General features: G+C 40.2%; 1 protein-coding gene across 2 annotated transcripts in view; it reads right to left on the reverse strand.

Annotated features, from left to right (window-relative positions):
* Positions 1 to 18,980, reverse strand: part of FRMD3 (FERM domain containing 3) — a 320,391-nt gene that overhangs the window by 152,429 nt on the left and 148,982 nt on the right. For both annotated transcript variants that reach the window (XM_049649220.1, XM_049649142.1), the window contains exon 2: positions 4,330 to 4,434. In XM_049649220.1, coding sequence (XP_049505177.1) covers positions 4,330 to 4,434 — 105 coding nt within the window. The remainder of the gene's footprint in view (positions 1 to 4,329; positions 4,435 to 18,980) is intronic.

The raw sequence follows: 18,980 nt of genomic DNA on the forward strand, positions 1-18,980 counted from the left end.
AACTTGATTTTCTGTGTTGACCAGCTTTCTATCCAAATAATTCACTGGTTTTTATTTTCTGCTGAGGAAAAAGTACATGACCTGATAAAACCACCAATGCTGGTCAATTAATCTCTGCTTAAAACTCCCATATCAGCAGGTCTTTGTGCCTCTGAGCCCATTTTTCTAATTATCCAAGGCTCATTTTCCCCCTTCTCTCCCCAAAGATCATAATAATGGCCATCCTTCCTTTAAAAGAAGTTTTTGACATATATAGATCTTAGACTTGTTAATCGTGGTTTTATTTCCTCTTACAACCTCATACAAGTGCCTCACTTAGACCCAGCCAAAGAATAATTGTAAAAATCACAATAAAAAATAACACACACCATGTACTCAGTATCTACCATTTGTTAAACATTTGCATGCTTTATCTCTAATTCCCATATCAACCCTACATGTAGGTATTGTTATCTGTTTTAACAATCAGGTAGGGACTCAAAGCCTCAATAACTTGGTCAAGATCACACAGCTGACTGACCAGCAGAGGTGGGATTTAATTCACATCTTTCTGAGTACAAAGTCCATCCAGTTCTGTGCCACAACTACTTTGCAACCCAAGTGGAAGCTAGACTCACACTGAATCTTCAGAATCAAAAGGCTCTAACAGTCGTATGGTGCATAGGGGGAAAAACTATTGAAGCAGCCCTCTAAGCAAATTTAGTGGATACATCAGATAAGACTATTTTGTTTTGAGTGTGTCCCACATTTTTTCCGCTAATATACTACCCAAATCTAGACACTAAAAATTAAGCTAAGCCAAGCCAAAATATAAAGAACAATGAAACACATCAACCTAACCACTTTTTTTTAACTTAAAAAAAACACAATTGTACACATGAAAAAAGGTACAATAGTATAACCATGTTCTTCCCCTAATGTTAACATCTTATATAACCATAGTACAATTATCAACGTGAAGAAACTAAGATGAACACAATGCTATTAACTGAACTACAGACTTCATCTGGAGTTCACCAGTTTTCCCACAGCTGGACTTGCTGACAATCCCACATTGCCTTGGTTGACGTGTCTCTCTTAGATTAGAGAGTTCCCCAGTCTTTCCTGGTCTTTAATGGCCTCAATGTTTGTGAAGAATATAGGTAAATTGTTTTGAAGAATGTTTCTCTCACTTCAGTTTTTCCTAGGTTTCCTAAAGATTTGAACAAAGTTATGCATTACTGGGAAGAATACCACAGAAACAATGTGCCCTTCTCAGTGCAGGATAATCATGTACATGTACATGATGTCGGTAGGTCCTCTTACTGGCGATGTTAACCTTGATGGCCTCATTAAAGTCGTGCTTGCCAGGTTTCTCCACTATAAAGTTAGGCTTTTCCCCTTTGCAATTAAAAAATATCTTGGGGGAAGGGCACTTAGAGACTATACAAATATCTTGTTTCTTCTCAAACTTCTGCCCACTAATTTTAGCTTTCATCAATGAATCTTGCCCACAACAATCACGGTGATGTTGTAACAGTTTTCTATTTCTCTCATTCCTTCTACATTTATTAATTGGAATTCTTCTGTAAGGAAGAGCTACTTCTTCTCCCCTTTTATTTACTCAATTATTTATACCATTAAGACTCATGGATATTTTATTTAATGGATTATAATCCAATACTATCGTTATTTATTTTGCCCTCCGATTTTCCAGTTTGGGCCACTGGCAGTTCTTTCAGGTTCACTCTGTGCCTTTCTAGTGACCTTTTATTTTTTTTGCAGTTCCTTACTTCCAGGCACCACAACATGCTCCAGGCTCATCTTGTGATTTCCCTGCCTCGGCCCTAGAATCAGCCATTTCTTCAAGGAGTCCTTGTTCCTTTTATTAGAAAGTGATTTTTAGAAACCAAGATCTAGAGGATAAGTGTGCTCATTGCTAATATGGGGTCATTGCCTCTAGAACATCTCAGAAAACAGAACTTGGAAATATATACATATGCATACTATCCCACATGCCCATCTATGTTTCTGTATTTTTTTGAACTATGAGTTCATACAAACATCTGATTCCAATTCTAAAGTCTTCTATTAGGTTATCTAATATCTTCCCAATGAATCAAGAGAAATGAAAATAGTTTATGCACTTAAGTGGTTTCCAGATATTATCTAGGCCAAGGGTCAGCAAACTATGGCAAATTGCCTATTTATAAAATACTTTTATTGGAAAAAAGTTTTAGAAGAACACAGTTACATCCATTAATTTAGGTATTGCCTATGGCTGCTTTCCACTAGAATAAAATAATTGAAAAATTATGACAGAGGTTGTATGGGTCACAAAAGTGAAAATATTTTCTATTTGGTCCTTTACAGAAAAAGTTTACAAATCCCTGGTCTAGGCTATGTTTCAATTTTTCACTTGGAAGAGGAGTGGAAAGAATGTGGGTTCAAATACCATCCTTCCACCATTAATTACTAGTCATGTAGCCTTAGGCAAGCCACTGACCCTCTCTGCACCTCAGTTTTCCCCTTCCTTATAATGTTGTGGGGAAGACTAGAGACTTGCTCAACTAATGGCTGCTAGAATTACTTCCGCAGGTCAGGTTTCTAGAGTTGATAGAATTTTACACAAAAATAATCTATATTCAGTGGTGATTAGATGGCTAATATAAACCACAGAGTCTACTTGACCTGCAGGGATTAGGGTTTGAACCATAATCCTAAACTCAACACTCACTCCATCACTTACTAGCTATAGGACCTTGGGCAAGCCACAATATCTTTGAATCTGTTTCTCTCTCCATAAAAGGTTAATATCTTCATAAGCCACAAGAAGCTATGTCTATGAATATCTTTATGCCGTGTCCCCAATACCAGTCTGAAGACCAAAGCTGGGATGGCTACATCAAATGTAGAATCAGGATGTGTTAAAATATATGTTCCTGGTCCCAGCCTCAGGTATTCTGATTCAGGAGGTCTAGAATAAGGTCCATACTAAGTATTGTCAGTAAACCCCTAAGGTGATTTTGTTACAGAGCCAGGTCTGGGAACCACTGCTAACAGTAGGAAATGCCATATGAATCCCCTCCGTGACCTCATGTCAGCGCTCCGTCCTCACCAGTATCCTGCTACCTTCCTCTCAGGTAAATGGCCCGTTAAAGAGTTCCTGCAAGTGCTACGGGAAAGCAAAATCTCTTTCTGAGCCACTGCATTGTATGTGTTTACAGAAGATTAGGTCCTACTGGAAATGATTCCCCATGTTTCAGAACAAAATCTAATCTATTCCTTAGATAGCCTCCTCCTTTACAAAAATACACTCTATAAGCCTCTCCTCATTGTGTTGGGTCAGTAAATATGAAACGAAGACTGTGGGGAGGGAACAAGGTAGAGAAAGATGACCGGGGACACCAATAGGAGGAGAGTAAATTAAAGAAGGCAAATAGGACCTGTTCCCCCATCCCAGACCACCACCCAGCTGACCCCTGCTTGGCAGTGGGGGATAAAAAGCAGATATCAGAGCAGGTACAGGGCCTTATGATCCATAGCTGGGACCCACATCAGGGTTGCAGGAATGGGAAACCCCAAGTGGTGGCCCAGGATGGAGATTCCTGAGACCTTTTGGATGTGAAGGACAGATATCACTGAATCCAACGTATGTCATAAATATATATGTGCTGGTGCAGTACCCAGCTCAAAAGGCCAGACTCCCCTACTTTCTCTTACAAAATCAACAGATACCAAGAAGGATAGGCATATCCAGGAACAAGGATACAGTGGGGGTTGTCAAATTTAGTGGTATTCAAAGAGCAGCTTTCAAAGTATCTTAACCCTTTCATCTGCCAAAAGCTTTTTTAAAAATTGAAACGAAATTCACATAACATAAAATTGACCATTTTAGTACATTCACAATGTCGTGTAAACACCACCTATATCAAGTTTCAAACATTTTCATCACCCCAAAAGAAAACTTTGTACCCATTAAGCAGTCACTCTCCTGTTCCCTCTCTATCAATAGCTTTTAACAGTGAGAAGTAGATTTTCTCCACAATAAGATTTTATGTCGTCACTGTCTGAACCCAGTGTTTGTCAAACCTTCTCAAAGACACAGGAACTGGGTGGGAATAGCTTTCTGGAAAGGTCTAAGGTAAGTTTTCCTTTCTCCTGTCCTACCCAGTCCAGTGGGAGTAGTGCCAAACTCTTCCACTCACACACACACCAGGCTTGTCGGTCTTATGTGGTCAATAACCATGAGAACAAGTATACATCATGACTTCTCTGAGAGGAACCTCTTTGCTCACCCACAGCCTGAATCACTCCCCAAAATGGGTTCAGACAGAGGTTGACTCTTACCCGCTGCTTCTCTGGGTCCACATAACGAATGCCAAAATAGTCCTTCTCCAGCAAGCTGTAGTAATTGCAGATGTGGTCAATAAGAAACTGCCCTTTGGTCTCCCTCTGCAAAAGAAGCACATTTAAGTTTCAACTAGAGCTCACCTTGTACATTCATGTCTAAAATGTACCTCATTCACACCATAGGTCTGTCCTTAGAGACTGGATTAACTCACTCCAGTCCCTGGAGTAGGGACTCCCAAACTCCTTTAACTACAATCCACAGTGAGAAATACTTTTTAAGGCTGTGAATGATTAAACACACACAAACACACACACACACACACACACACACACACACACACACACGAAACCAAAGGAAAACTAAAAAGAGCCAAAGAGACACAAAATAATACCCTGCATCAATGAAATGTATATGTTCTATTTTATTCTTTTATAGGCCATTTGATTTTTCTAAAGCTATTTATGACTCAGAACACTGCTTTAACAACTCAGTGCCTAGTGGAGACCCAGAGCTCACAAACCCACACACAATGCACCTGAACGTTTGCTGTAATTGCTCTGTAGGTAGTCACTCATCCAGGCCTTAAAATGATCCTATGAGGAAGGTCCTCATATTATGTCTTAAGAAACGGAGGTAGTGAGAGGCTCAGCAGCTTGCCCAGAGTCCCACAACCCATAGAGAGGAAGGTAGGAATTGTCCCAGGCCACCTGGTTATAGAATCTGGGCTCCCACAACACCAATTTGTCTCCCTGGAACACTAGTGAATATACTGCAACTCTGCTAGAAGGCACAGTCTGGATGGTGCAGGACTACAGTGAACTGTATCGGATGGAACACCCTCCCTCCTACTAGGAAAGGTGGGAAACCTGCTGCTTCAGGCCTCAAAGCCGGCGCATCACATCCAGAAGGAAAGGAAAGGCACTGTGGGAGATGGCGGGGGAGGGGAGAGGGCAGACTGGGATTCCAAGTGACCCAAGGGACCTTAGACAAACTTCGCAGCTGTTTCACATGGGCAAAATGAGTTGGTTGGATTATTTTTCCTTCTAAAATTCTAGAAGTGAGAGCTTTGTCAGCCAAATCTGATTAAGATGAATACCATTACCACAAAACCCTGTTAATAGCAAGGACTCTTCCAAGCCCTCATCAGGATCTTTGAGAAGATTAATTTCTGCTTCAGTCAAAGTCGCTGACAGACCCGAGGAATATTTTAGGGGTGGAATGTGAACTATAAAAATAAATGAAGAAATTAGAGATATTAAGTGAGCTACTCTTCTAAGCTACTAAAAATAATTTTGGAAGATCAGATTGATCTGTTACACGATTATCTTTTCATTAGAAACTACCATCATCAGTTCAGGAAGTTGATGAAAAAGCCACTCACTGATCTGGGATGTGCTGCATTGAATAAAGGACTGCGGCATATACGTACATAATATGATATGAAGCCCCAATTCTCCTGAAATTACCTTCAGTTTAATTTTGAACAAACTGAGCCTTTACTTCCTTTAGAAGAGGAAACCATCTGATGTAGCTCAAAGAGGGACAAAGCATCAAAATGGAATTTGTTTTTAGATTTCTCTAATTGTGTTTAACCCAGGAGGCTCAAATGACAAGCTATACCTGATGACTGCTGAATCTAGTGCCCAGAACATAATCGATGGATTTAGTTCCTTTTACAGATTTCCTCTGTAATGCATCCATAGTTAAGAGGCTGCTGAAGAATCAAATCACCGAACACAACATGAGTCTATCATTTTTTATGATGGGATTGCTAAGCTCTCTGCATTCAGATTTGCTACGGTGGACTGCCCCCACCATATGTGAGACACACACGATATGTGGGTCAAAGCAATGCTTTGCAATGATGTGGGATTAAGCAGAATTTGATTGGGCCTGGCAGCTGGCATTTTGCCCTGAAGATGTACTCAAAAGTGCAACAGAGATTTTTTTTTTAAATGACTGAACACACCAACCAATACATACTCTCATACTACGTAAGACCCTTGAGAAAAGGAAATGCCATTGTAGACTATGTGTTGACTGAAATACACAAATGTGGCTGAAACAGAAATCAAGATCTTCCACAAAAGCAGGGGAGGCCAGTTTCCACGCTTCCAGGCCACCAGGCCCCTGTCCCTGGGAGCACTGCCCACAGACCAGCAATCCTGCAGAGCAGTGGCCTCAGCATCACCTGGGAGGGAGCTGGTTGGAACCACAATCTCAAGCACCGCTCCGGACCAACTGAAGCGAATGTGTACTTTAGCAAGATCCCCTGGTTTTTCACATGTTCATTCAAGTTTGAGAAGCACTGGTCCAGGGGAATTTCCCCCATGTGTGAGAAGTGCAAAAATTGTACCTGTCTCCAGACGTCACCAGAAAACAAAGCCCAGTTTCCCCTTGAGGATGGTCTACTCCTCAAGTCACAAAAATGAAAGTGTTTTCCATTCTTAAGAACAAACACTGCCTCTGCATCTGCAGGCTACAAGCCAGCCTCGTCATCTTGAGATGCTCTGTGTCGCTGCCTCTTGCCAAGAAAGCCAGCGTACAGCCTCATGTTCTGCTCTGCTCTGCCTGGAAATCTGGACAGTGTTCTTAAGGCGTTTAACTTCCTCTTATTATCATTTCTGTGCATGAAACCCAGTTCTCACACTAAATAAAAGACCACCCGGCCCAGTACCAAGGGTCAGAGGAGCCTATTCAGGGTCAGCTGTGTGAGCGGGTCCAGCTGCCAGTTCCACACACCTCACAGCAAGGAAGGGCCTTGGGGTGAACACTGGTTCTGTTCCCAGCCCCAACTTCTGGAATTCTCTGGAATTGATTCTCTGGAATCCACTTGCTTCCTCCTGAGCTTCCTGGACATATAAGCCATTGTTCACCACCCTGACTTGCTGCCTAAGCCAGTGCCTGGCACGCTGGAGGTTATCGAATGACTAAATGAGGCATTGCTTTTTCTCATGGAAAACCTGGGGTCTAGGAACTAACGGTGGGCCTCAGGAAGACACTAAAGTCCCCGCACTGGAGATTCCACAAGCATAGCAGAATTAGCCAACTCTCCCCAAAATTCTTCAAGGTCTATGTGGAGAAGTGATTGTCAAGAATTTCAAGTAGAAGGACTTCCTTTTAATGTCAAAATTTTTATTCTCCCACAAGATAGCAGCTGTACGTTCCATATCAACTAAATGGGGGGGGGGGGAATCAAACAGCTAATATAAATTCTTTAGAACTATTACCTAATTGTGTTTTATCACAACAGGACAGAAGAAAAACATTAGGACATTTAAGTGTGTGATCCGTGCTTTAAGAAAGTGCCTTAAGTACAGACTTTGGATGTTGTCTCTAAATGAGGTTATACAGTCTCAGAAATGCACTAACAGCATTGGGGAAAAAAAAGAATGTATTCATCACACACATTTAAACTTATGTCCCAATACTGGTCCTCACCACCTGCAGTACATGGTGAATTGATTTACATATACTGTACTTAAAATATCATGAATATAATTATAATTTTTTTTCCGTTGTCATTTTTTTTAATGTGTTAAAAATCTAAACCAGGGCCCCTGAATGGCTCAGTCGGTTGAGTGTCTGACTTCGGCTCAGGTCATGATCTCGCAGTCTGTGAGTTCGAGCCCCACACTGGGTTCTGTGCTGACAGCTCAGAGCCTGGAACCCGCTTCAGATTCTGTGTCTCCCTCTCTCTCTGCCCCTCCCCCGCTCACGCTCTGTCTCTCTCTCTCTGTCAAAAATAAACATTAAAAAAAATTTTTTTTAATCTAAACCAATGCTAGTCAAGATATGGTCTATGGATCGTGTAAGATTGTAAACTCTTTGTTACTGGTTCTGCATGAAATAAATGCAGAAATTAAGAGTACTTTATTTTCATTGCGTGTGTGTTTCAATGTTTATTTTTGAGAGAGAGAGAGAGAGAGACAGTGCAAGTGGAGGAGGAGCAGAGAGAGAGGGAGACACAAAATCTGAAGCAGGCTCCAGGCTCTGAACTGTCAGCACAGAGCCCAATGTGGGGCTTGAACTCAAGAACCATGAGATCATAACCCGAGCCAAAGTTGGATGCTCAACCAACTGAGCCACCCGGGCGGCCCTCATTATGTGTGTTTTTGGGTTTGTTTTAACAAGCATTAGTCCAAAACAGATTGAAGAAACAAAATCTAGTACTGGTCTCACCACAGAGTTTGAGATGCTCAGATCTAAACTGCCACCAGGTTCTGGGTTCTGTTTGGGCTTTCTTTACTCCAGGAGCCTCAATGTGTAAAGAAAGGGGTCTGGGTCCTCTCTCCACCTCCTCTGCCCATTTTGTGACAATTCTTGGAGTGTGTATTGATCCCTGATTTTTTTGCAATAATATCACATTCACTCAGGACCCCCTCCCATAGCCTGAAAAGGAACCTAATTTTTGTAATCCCAAACTAGCCTACTTTTCAAAAAACCCATCTCTCCTCCCCACCCCAAAGTATGTACTGGAAGGAAAGAACAGGCCACTATGTTAGAGTCTGTTTCCACCACTTACCAACTGGCTGACCTTAAGCAAATCATGAAATCTGAGACTTCGTTTCTTCTTGTGTAAAAAAGAAATAATGGTAACTTTCAGAGTAATCCGTTGGGGTGGATTTGAGACTCATTTATGTATTTGTTAAATATCCATTATGCAAGACACTGGGACAGGGATTAGAGATCGTGAACAAAACAATTTATAATTTCACGGATCTTAAGATCTGGTTTGTAAGATGTGAAAGCAGTTTGCAAACTGCAAAGCACTATACCCCAGTAAGAGGTCATTACCAGAAATATTAAGAATTATCTGAATCTTAAATCTTTGTATCCGATTTCATAGATCCTTTTAGATACAAAGAAAGTGAGAGTAATAGTATTTGCCTCCCAGCATTGGCCTCTTGGCAAAGAAAAAGTGAACAAAGAGACAAAGAACCCAGTTCTGTTGCTTAATTCCTTTTGCAACTAATTGAACTCAATTTTGTTGCTTAACTCCTCTTGCAACTAAATGCTGATGGTGCATTTACTTCAACTCCCTAGTTCCACTGAAGCAAAACCAAAATATTTGTGCTTAAAGAAGAAGAGCAAGAGAACTCAATTGGCTTAAATCAGCCATGGCTTGCCTTCAGTGAAAAAGCATGGCATATTTCAATCCCTAATTCCTAAAACTCCAAAGCAAGACATTTTTGCTACCGTTTAGACACTGGTTACATGAGGAGAAGAGTACCGGTCCAAAACTACCCAATGTATCGCTACAAATCAAGGTGTAGAGTTAGAACAGCTACCTTTAGGGATGAAATAAATATCATGATAATTAACTATTCCTTGAACATTTATCATACACCAAGAACTATGTTACTTACTTTGCACTTAATATCCTGACAACCCACTGAGGCAACTAATATTCTCCCCATGTTACAGATTTTTAAAAATTGATTCAGAAACATTGTTTGTAAGGATGTCAAACCCTGATCCAACACCTATGCCCAAGATATTGGAGGAACTCAATTCACCTATCTGCTGCCATTCTCTAAGCAGACACAGAAGAAACAATACAAGAATTTAGGGGCAGTCAGTATCAAGTACCCCGATGCCTTGAATTGAGACACTGGCAGAAAAGGGCACTGGATTATCCACCACAACACCAGGCCTGGACAGTTTTATAAAATACAAACCGCATTATAGATGCCATTGGTTAGTTGCCCAGCATCCATACACCACTTTGTCATTCCTAATAGAACCCAGATTTTGCTCAGGTATGTACATGCATACACGCAAATAACATACATGCACACAACTACATGCAAAGTCCCTGAGCTTCAGCAAACTATAACTCACCCCTAACTCCAGGGATCAAGCTTGGCTTGAATCCCACCCCTCTTGTCTGATTGGTTCATGAAAGGACACATGACCCAGTCTAGGCCAATGAGACATGAGGAACAACTGGAGTTTCTGGGATGGCTCTTGTTCACTCTCCTGAGAGAGCTTCAGGAAGACACTTTCTCTTCCCTCTGGATGTTGTTATACAAAGGCATGGAGGCCTAGAACTGTTGTAGCCATGCTAAAACCAGGCTGAGGATGAATCCAACAGGGCAGAGCAAAAATAGTCACAGGGAAATAGAATCTGTGTCTCCAGATTACCAAACATGATGCTCACTTTAAGTGTGAACTTCCAGGATTGCCAACAAGATTCCTTGTTGTTTCAACTAGTACAAATTGGTTTTTCTGCTTGGTGCACTCAAAATTTTCCACTCGAGAGAGAAAGTGAATCAATGCCTCAGGTCAAGGCGAGGAGTACAGAAAAGACAATTTAGGGCCAGTGGGAAACACAATCACAGAGATTATCAACTAATGAGCCAAGGAGTGGAGTCCATCTACCATGTTTTACTTGACCAACATGGTGTCTCTGCAGCTTTAAATCGGGATCCTGCTCAGAAAATCTGGCTGCTGGATGCTCTTGAAAAGCTGGAGGGTCTGGAAGCTGGGCCATAAAGTCTGTTGGAGCTCAGTATCAGCTCCCCTTTTCCATGGAGGGTGAACCTTGCAGTCTGCAACATTCCCACCCATTCTAGTATCTTCCACATTTTCCATTCCCCACACTTCCTTAATTCCTAGAAAAATTTGAGTTTACAACCCTGATATGAGGCAAATTAGAGGTTTTCAAAAGTGTTCCTTAGTTTTCCTTGGAAGTGCTGGAGAACCACAGCCAGAAAAAGTCCTCAGTGGACATAGCTTGAGCCATGTAGCCACTGAAGTCGTAGGACCCTTTGGCAGGGAAGAAGAGTTCAACATAGACCAGAGACTTTAGGGAGGACCACTGGGATAAGGGGAGTAGGCAACAACCTTAAGAATCAAACACAAACCCAGCACACTAGGAACAGTGCATTCTGGGGAAGGTACCATGGCCCCCACTGTAACAAACAGAAGTGAAACTGCCAGACTTTGCTTTCTGGTAATCAACGCTGTAAGACTTGTCTGAAGGGCCCTGTTGCTTAGCTCCCTATGTTCACACAAGTTGCTCTTGAAAGGGGTGGCCTCCATACATACAAATCGGGGGAAGAGCAGAATGGTCAGTCTCTGCTGATTCTTCTATAGGGAAGGAAGAATCCAATTCCCATCTGAATACCTAGAAACTCCAAAGGGGCTTCTAGACAATTACAAGGCCCTGAACAGCAACTGAGTGATTTGTTGCCAGGAGTAAGCCTTCTCCCTAGAAGTTGCATTTCTTTTGTGAAGCAAGGTCTTCAATCCATTGATCTTCATAGGCAAATAAACAGAATAATAATGAGAAACTGGTGAACTAAATTGTTCTGCTTCTACTGTGAAGGATAAGCATTTGTTAGTTTAAGAAATATTGTAGGGGCGCCTGGGTGGCTCAGTCGGTTAAGCGGCCGACTTCGGCTCAGGTCATGATCTCGCGGTCTGTGAGTTCGAGCCCCGCGTCGGGCTCTGTGCTGACAGCTCAGAGCCTGGAGCCTGTTTCAGATTCTGTGTCTCCCTCTCTCTCTGACCCTCCCCCGTTCATGCTCTGTCTCTCTCTGTCTCAAAAATAAATAAACGTTAAAAAAAATTTTAAAAAAAGAAAAAAAGAAATATTGTAGCTTGGGACGCCTGGGTGACTCTTCAGTTAATTAAGCATCCAACTTTGGCTCAGGTCATAATCTCATAGTTTGTGGGTTTGAGCCCTGCATTGGGCTCTGTGCTGACAGCTAGGAGCCTGGAGCCTGCTTTGGATTCTGTGTCTCCTTCTCTCTCTGCCCCTCCCCTGCTCATGCTCTCTCAAAAATAAATAAATGTTAAAAAAAAAAAAAAAGGAAATATTGTGGCTTGATTGAACTACTTGGGCTACACCAAACTAAAATCTTTTGTACAATGAAGGAAACCATCAACCAAGAAACAACCTACAAAATGGGAGAAGATATTTATTGCAAACGATATTTCCTATAAGGGGTTAATATCCAAAATATGTGAAGAACTCCTGCAACTCAACACCAAAAATCTCAAATAATTCAATTTAAGAATGAGCAGAGGACCTGAATAAACATTTTTCCAAAGACTTACAAGTGGCCAAAAGACACATGAAAAGATGCTCAACATCACTAATCATCAAGGAAATGCAACCCAAAACCACAACGTGACAGCACCTCACAGAATGGCTAGAATCAAAAAAGAAATAACAAGTGATGGTGAGGATGTGGAGAAAGAGAAACTCCAGTGCACTGTTGGTGGGAATGCAGCTACTGTGGAAAACCATATGGAGGGTCCTCAGAAAATTAAAAATAGGAATACCAGATGACCCAGTCATTCCACCACTGGGTATTTACCCAAAGAAAATGAAAACACTAACTCAAAAGGATACATGCATCCCTCTGTTTACTGTAGCATTATTTACAATAACCAAGATATGGAAGAAACCCAAGTGTCCATCAATAAATGAATGGATAAAGAAGACGTGGTGTACACACACACACACACACACACACACACACACACACAAATCTTAGCCATAAAAAAATGAGATCTTGCCACTTGCAACAACATGAATGGACCTAGAGGGTATTATGCTAAGTAAAATAAGTCAGAAATATCATATGATTTCACTTATATGTAGACGCTATAAAGCAAAACAAATAAAAAGCAGAAACAAACCCAAAGCCGATGGTTCCCAGAGGAAAGGGCAGTAGAAGAATGGGCAAAATGGGTCAAAGGGAGTGGAAGATCCAGGCTTCCAGCTATGAAATGAGTAAGTCACAGTAATAAAAGGTACAGCACAGGGAATATAGCCAATGGTATTTTAACAGTGTTGTATGGTGACAGATGGTAGCTACATTTGTGTAGCATAATGTATAAGTTTGTTAAATCACTATAGTATACACTTGAAATGAATGTATTATTGTGGGTCAACTATACTTCAATAAAGTTGCTTTGATTTACTGTGTTATTCAAATATTTCCAGATGTTTAAAAGGTAAAACCAAGGTTTCAAGAAGCTGAAGTACCTAATTCTATACATCTGCTATGTAGTAATAATATATTATGGCTAAGATAATTGAACATACAGGCTAGATTGATTAAAGGAATTTTTGTGCACAATAAATAATCATCATTTGGAGGAGAAGGCATAGTTAGGACTGTAGCAGGGACGATCTACATGTAGCCATCCTCACAGCTAGAGGCTTAGTAGTATCAAGACTGGGGAAATTTTGGGGCGCCTGGGTGGCGCAGTCGGTTAAGCGTCCGACTTCAGCTCAGGTCATGATCTCGCGGTCTGTGAGTTCGAGCCCCACGTTGGGCTCTGGGCTGATGGCTCAGAGCCTGGAGCCTGCTTCCGATTCTGTGTCTCCCTCTCTCTCTGCCCCTCCCCTGTTCATGCTCTTCTCTCTCTGTCTCAAAAATAAATAAACGTTAAAAAAAATTAAAAAAAAAAAAAAAAAAAAGACTGGGGAAATTTTTTAAAGCCCTAAGGAAGAAAGACGGAGAAATACTGCATCATCCGTGAAAAGCAGCAGCAGCCAGGACAGGTTGGCCACTTTATTGTCTAGGTCCTGAATGGTGTCTTCCGAAAGGGTGTCATAGAAGTCTAAGCGGGCAGGGTGCCTTGGACTTGGTAATGTTTTCTTCAGGGTTCTTTTTGCCACTGTTACCTTCCCTGTGTTCCACAGCTTTCATTCTAAAGGATGGGCTGTGTGTCTGCACTCATAGGGTCCTTTCTCTTCTGACTGACACACAGATCCATCCCAATGCTTGAGGACTCATATTTGATGTTTCAGCTCTTAGGAATTTCTGCCACTTCTTAGTGCTCCAAATATTTTTCCTCCCCCACCTTCCCCCCCCCATTTTGGGGCTTAGTGCCATTGACAGACCCAATTGCTGAAGGCACTCACGGCAAAATAATTTTAAAGTTTTCCAACTCCAATCCTTTCTGTAATTTCAACATAGTGTCTTTTTTTCCCTCATGGTGTAGAAACCAAGGCTCAGAGAATCTAATTAACTTACCCAAGGTCAACATAGAAAGAAAGTAGCATAGTCAGTATTTAAACCGAGGTATGCTTAATTTTGTTATACCCAAATTTTCAAATAGTTAAAAATAAACAACTTTCTCAACTTGATAAAGAACGTCTATAAAACCTTAACATCATACTTAATGGAGAGAAACTAGATGCTTTCCTCCTAAGATCAAAAACAAGGTAAGGATGCTCCTTGTCACTATTTCTATTGAATATTATACTGGAAGTTCTATCTAATGCACTAAGGAAAGGAAACAAAAGGCATACAGATTGGGAGGGAAGAAATAAAATTTTCTTTATTTGAAGATTACATGATTGTCTATGTAGAAAACCTAAAGGAATCAACAACAAATTTCCTAGAACTAATAAGTGATTACAGCAAGGCTGCAGGATACAAAGCTAACATATAAAAGTGAATACTTTTCCCATATATCAGCAAGAACAATTGGGAGTTGAAATTAATAAACAAAATATCATTTATATTAGCACCAAAAAAAAAAAGAAACACTTATGTACAAATAGCAAATAAGTACAAAATCTAGGTGAGAAAAACTACAAAATTCTGATGAATGAAATAAAGACTACATAAATAGAGAGATATACCATGTTCATGGATAGAAAGACTCAATGTTGTTAAGATGTCAGCTTTTCCCATCTATAGTTTTAATACAAGCCCAATCAAAATCTCAGCAATTTATATAAGTACTCTTATTCTAATGTTTATATAGAAAGGAAAAACTTCAGAATAGCCAACACACTGTTGATAAAGAACAAAGTCAGAAGACTGACACTACTCAACTGCAAGACTTACTATAAAGTTACAGTGATTAAGACAGTGTGATACTGGCCAGAGAACATACAAATAGAGCAACAGAATAAAGAGCCCCAAAATAGACCTACACAAATATAGTCAATGGACCTCTGACAAAAAACCAAAGGCACTGCAATGGGAAAAAGATGGTCTTTTCAACAAATGGTGCTCCAACAACTGGATATCCACAGACCAAAAGCAAAAAAATAAAGAAAAAGAATATAGACGCAGACATTACACCTTTTACAAAAATTAACTCAAAATGGGTCAGAGACCTAAATGTAAAACACAAAACTATACTTCTAGAAGATATCACAGGACAAAACCTACACGACCTGAACTTGGTGAGGACTTTTTGGATACAACCCCAAACCATGAAGGGAAAAAACAAAAACAAAAACAAAAACGGGAAGTTAGACTTCATTAGAATTTAAAATCTCTGCTCCGCAAAAGAAACTTTTAAGAGAATGAAAACATGAGCCATAGACTTGGAGAAAGTAGTCACAAAATACACATTTAACAAAGGACTTGTATCCAAACCATATAAAGAACTCTTAAGACTTGACAAGAAGACACAAACAGCCTACTTTAAAAGTGGACAATTTTAACAGACCAAAGATACATAGGTAGCAGATAATCATATGAAAAGATGCTCCACATCATAGGTCATTAGGGAATTGTGCATTAAAACAATGATATACCACCACATACCTATTGAATGGCTAAAATCCAAAACCCTGACAACACCAAATGCTGACAAGCATGTGAAGCAACAGTAACTCTCATTTGCTGCTGGAACAGCCACTTTGGAAGAGAGTTTGACAGTGTCTTGCAAAACTAAGCACGGGCTCAATCCAGTAACTGTGCCCCTAGATATTTACACCCAAATGAGTCAAAAACTTATGCCCACACAGACACCTGCACACAAATGTTCATAGCAGTTCTATTCATAATTCCCAAAGTTGTAAGTAACCAAGATGTCCTTCAACAGGTGAATGGCTAAACAAAGTGGTACATCCCTACATCGAATATTTTTCAGAGATAAAAAGAAATTAGCTATCAAGCTATGAAAGGAAATAAAGAATATTTAAATACATATTGCTAAGTGAAAGAAGCTAGTGTGAAAAGTCTACATACTGTATACATACATATGGCATTCTAAAAAAGGCAATACTACAGAGATAGTAAAAAAAAAAAAAAAAGATCAATGGTTGCTGAGGTGATGGGGGAGGGGAGAGAAGAATAAGTAAAGCACAAAGGATTTTTACAGGCAGTGAAGCTATCTGTGTGATGGTTTAATGGTGAATACGTGATACATTTGTCAAAACTATACAACATAAAGTGAAACCCTAATATCAACTATGAATTCAGTTAATAATAATGTATCAATATTGGTTCATCAATTGTAATAAATGTACCCACGCTAATGCTAGATGTACATAACATGGGAGAGTGGGGTGGGCAGAAAGGGAGTAGATGGGAACTCCATACTTTCTGCTCAGTATTTCTCTAAACCTAAAATATTCGAACACATTAATTTAAAAGTAAGGAAGAAAAAGAAAGAAACCAACAGAGGAACTGAGAGGATATGAACAGAAGAAATGAAACTCAGGAGATGGACCAAGAAAATAAATTCAGGAAAATGATGTTGTAATTATCCAAAATGAAGGTGGACATAAAAATTTTCTTTCATTATTTAATGTTCCAAAGGGAAAAAATACATTTAAGTGATTCCTCACTCCAGTAGTGGAGATAAGATTCTAAGCACAGTACTTTCATAAGCAAACTGTCTACTTTAATCAATACTTCCAAAATTTAAGTACATCTTAATTTAATATCTGCCTTTTCCCCTTATTTTAGCCTGTGATCTGCAACATTCATTTCTCTAACAAGCACTGTGAAACAGACAGCCCAAGCCCGCTGGGCCCTATGGTCTCCCTGAGCTACATCAGGGGACAGAAGAGGCTGGTATCACCTCCTCTTCTCAGATTGGAATCAGTAGGCATCTGCTCAAACTCTCCTTAGTGCCTGGCACTGTGAGCTATGTTTTGTTTTTTTTTTAATTACTTCAACTATTCATCTGATTTAATCCACATGAGCACTAGGAGATAGTGGCTTTTCCATTTTCTAAGAGAGGCATATAAAGCTTAGAATGGTTGAGCAACTTGCCCAAAGTCACACAGCAAGCAAATAGCAAAATTCAAGTTTGAACTCCAGGCTCTCAGAGTCCAGAGAGAGAGGACTAAAAATATTAACAGTTAGGGAATAGCACTAACTTTCTCAGAACCACAGAATGTTGGAGTTGGAAGGTACTGTGGAAAGAATCTGATCCAAACCACTCATTTCAGAGATGAGAAAACTGAAGTCCAGAGAGCAGCAGGAATTTCAACAAACCCAAATCCACAAATCAGTGCTGAAACTGAAGTTAAAAATCAAAAGTTGGAGTCAAGATGTATCAATCAGGATAGGCTAGGTTAAGCTGTAGTAACAAAGAATCCCAAATTATCTGTGGGTTAACAGCATATAGGTTTCTCACCTATAACACACAGCCAGAGCTGATTGGCAGAGAAGAGCTTTTCTCATCATAGCTTAAGGATTCAGAATGAAGCTTCCTCTTGACAGCAGCTTCAACCATCACCACAGCAGTGGGAAGGGAATGTGGTAAATCCCACACTGGCTTTTAAACATATGTCACTTCAGCTCATTATCCAAAGCAAGTTAAAAATCTTTTCTGACTTTAAAGAGGATAAAGAAATGAAATTCCACCATATGCTTATAAGGATGAGAGAAAGAATGTTTGTGAAGATTCCTATACCTATCATACTAGGGCTGGTCCAACACTTGGCTTAATTAGTATAATATGCCAGATTTACTCCTTTCTCCAGAGCATTTTTTAAATGCTCACCTAAAGCAATACCATTTTATAATCCTCACACATTTACCTTGGGCATCTCTTACAATTCAGTGGGTTTGGAGTCCATGATCTAGCTGGAATCGCCTGATCATATCATTTTTAAAAATTGAGAATACAGAGCTCCAGGAAAAATATGGCAATCATCAATTAGGAGCTTCCATTCATATACAGGGAGAACAAAGAGATCATTTTTATTTATGAAATTTTTAATGCATCCAAGAGCTTAATAAGATATAATTTCTCTTGAAATTACATACAGATGTCTACACCGAGCTTAACAGTTTTAAAACAAACAGAAGGGGCGCCTGGGTGGCTTGGTCGGTTGAGCGTCCGACTTCGGCTCAGGTCATGATCTCACGGTCTGTGAGTTCGAGCCCCGCGTCGGGCTCTGTGCTGACAGCTCAGAGCCTGGAGCCTGTTTCAGATTCTGCGTCTCCCTCTCTCTCTGCCCCTCCCCTGTTCATGCTCTGTCTCTCTCTGAAAAAAAAAAAAAAAAAAAAAAAAAAAAAAAAAAAAAAAAAAAACAGAAAAACCTTGGGTCCAATTAAACGTAGAACTCCTTCAAGAACTTTAGAAAAGAAAACTAAACAAGGGCAGGAGATGAATTTAAGAGAATATCGTATACACATAGCCCCAATATATCTAAGGGAGTCCACACAGCTCAGACACATTTAAAGACAAGCAGGTCAATAGCAAAAATAGTTACCAGCAATTCAAGTCTTCATTATTAGTTTTTGAGGAACATTTCAGAGCACCTAAGGTTGAACACACAACATTTCCCTAACCCCCTTCAGCCTCCTCATATTTTCTTATACTCTCCAGGTTCTGTGAAAACTCTTACCCCAAAAGTCCCTCCCCAAACCCGCGAGACTATCTTTTATCTCCTACTCCCTACCTCTTCCCTAGTAAC

This window comes from Panthera uncia, chromosome D4 (genome assembly GCF_023721935.1).
Source record: "Panthera uncia isolate 11264 chromosome D4, Puncia_PCG_1.0, whole genome shotgun sequence".
NCBI classification, from domain to species: domain Eukaryota; kingdom Metazoa; phylum Chordata; class Mammalia; order Carnivora; family Felidae; genus Panthera; species Panthera uncia.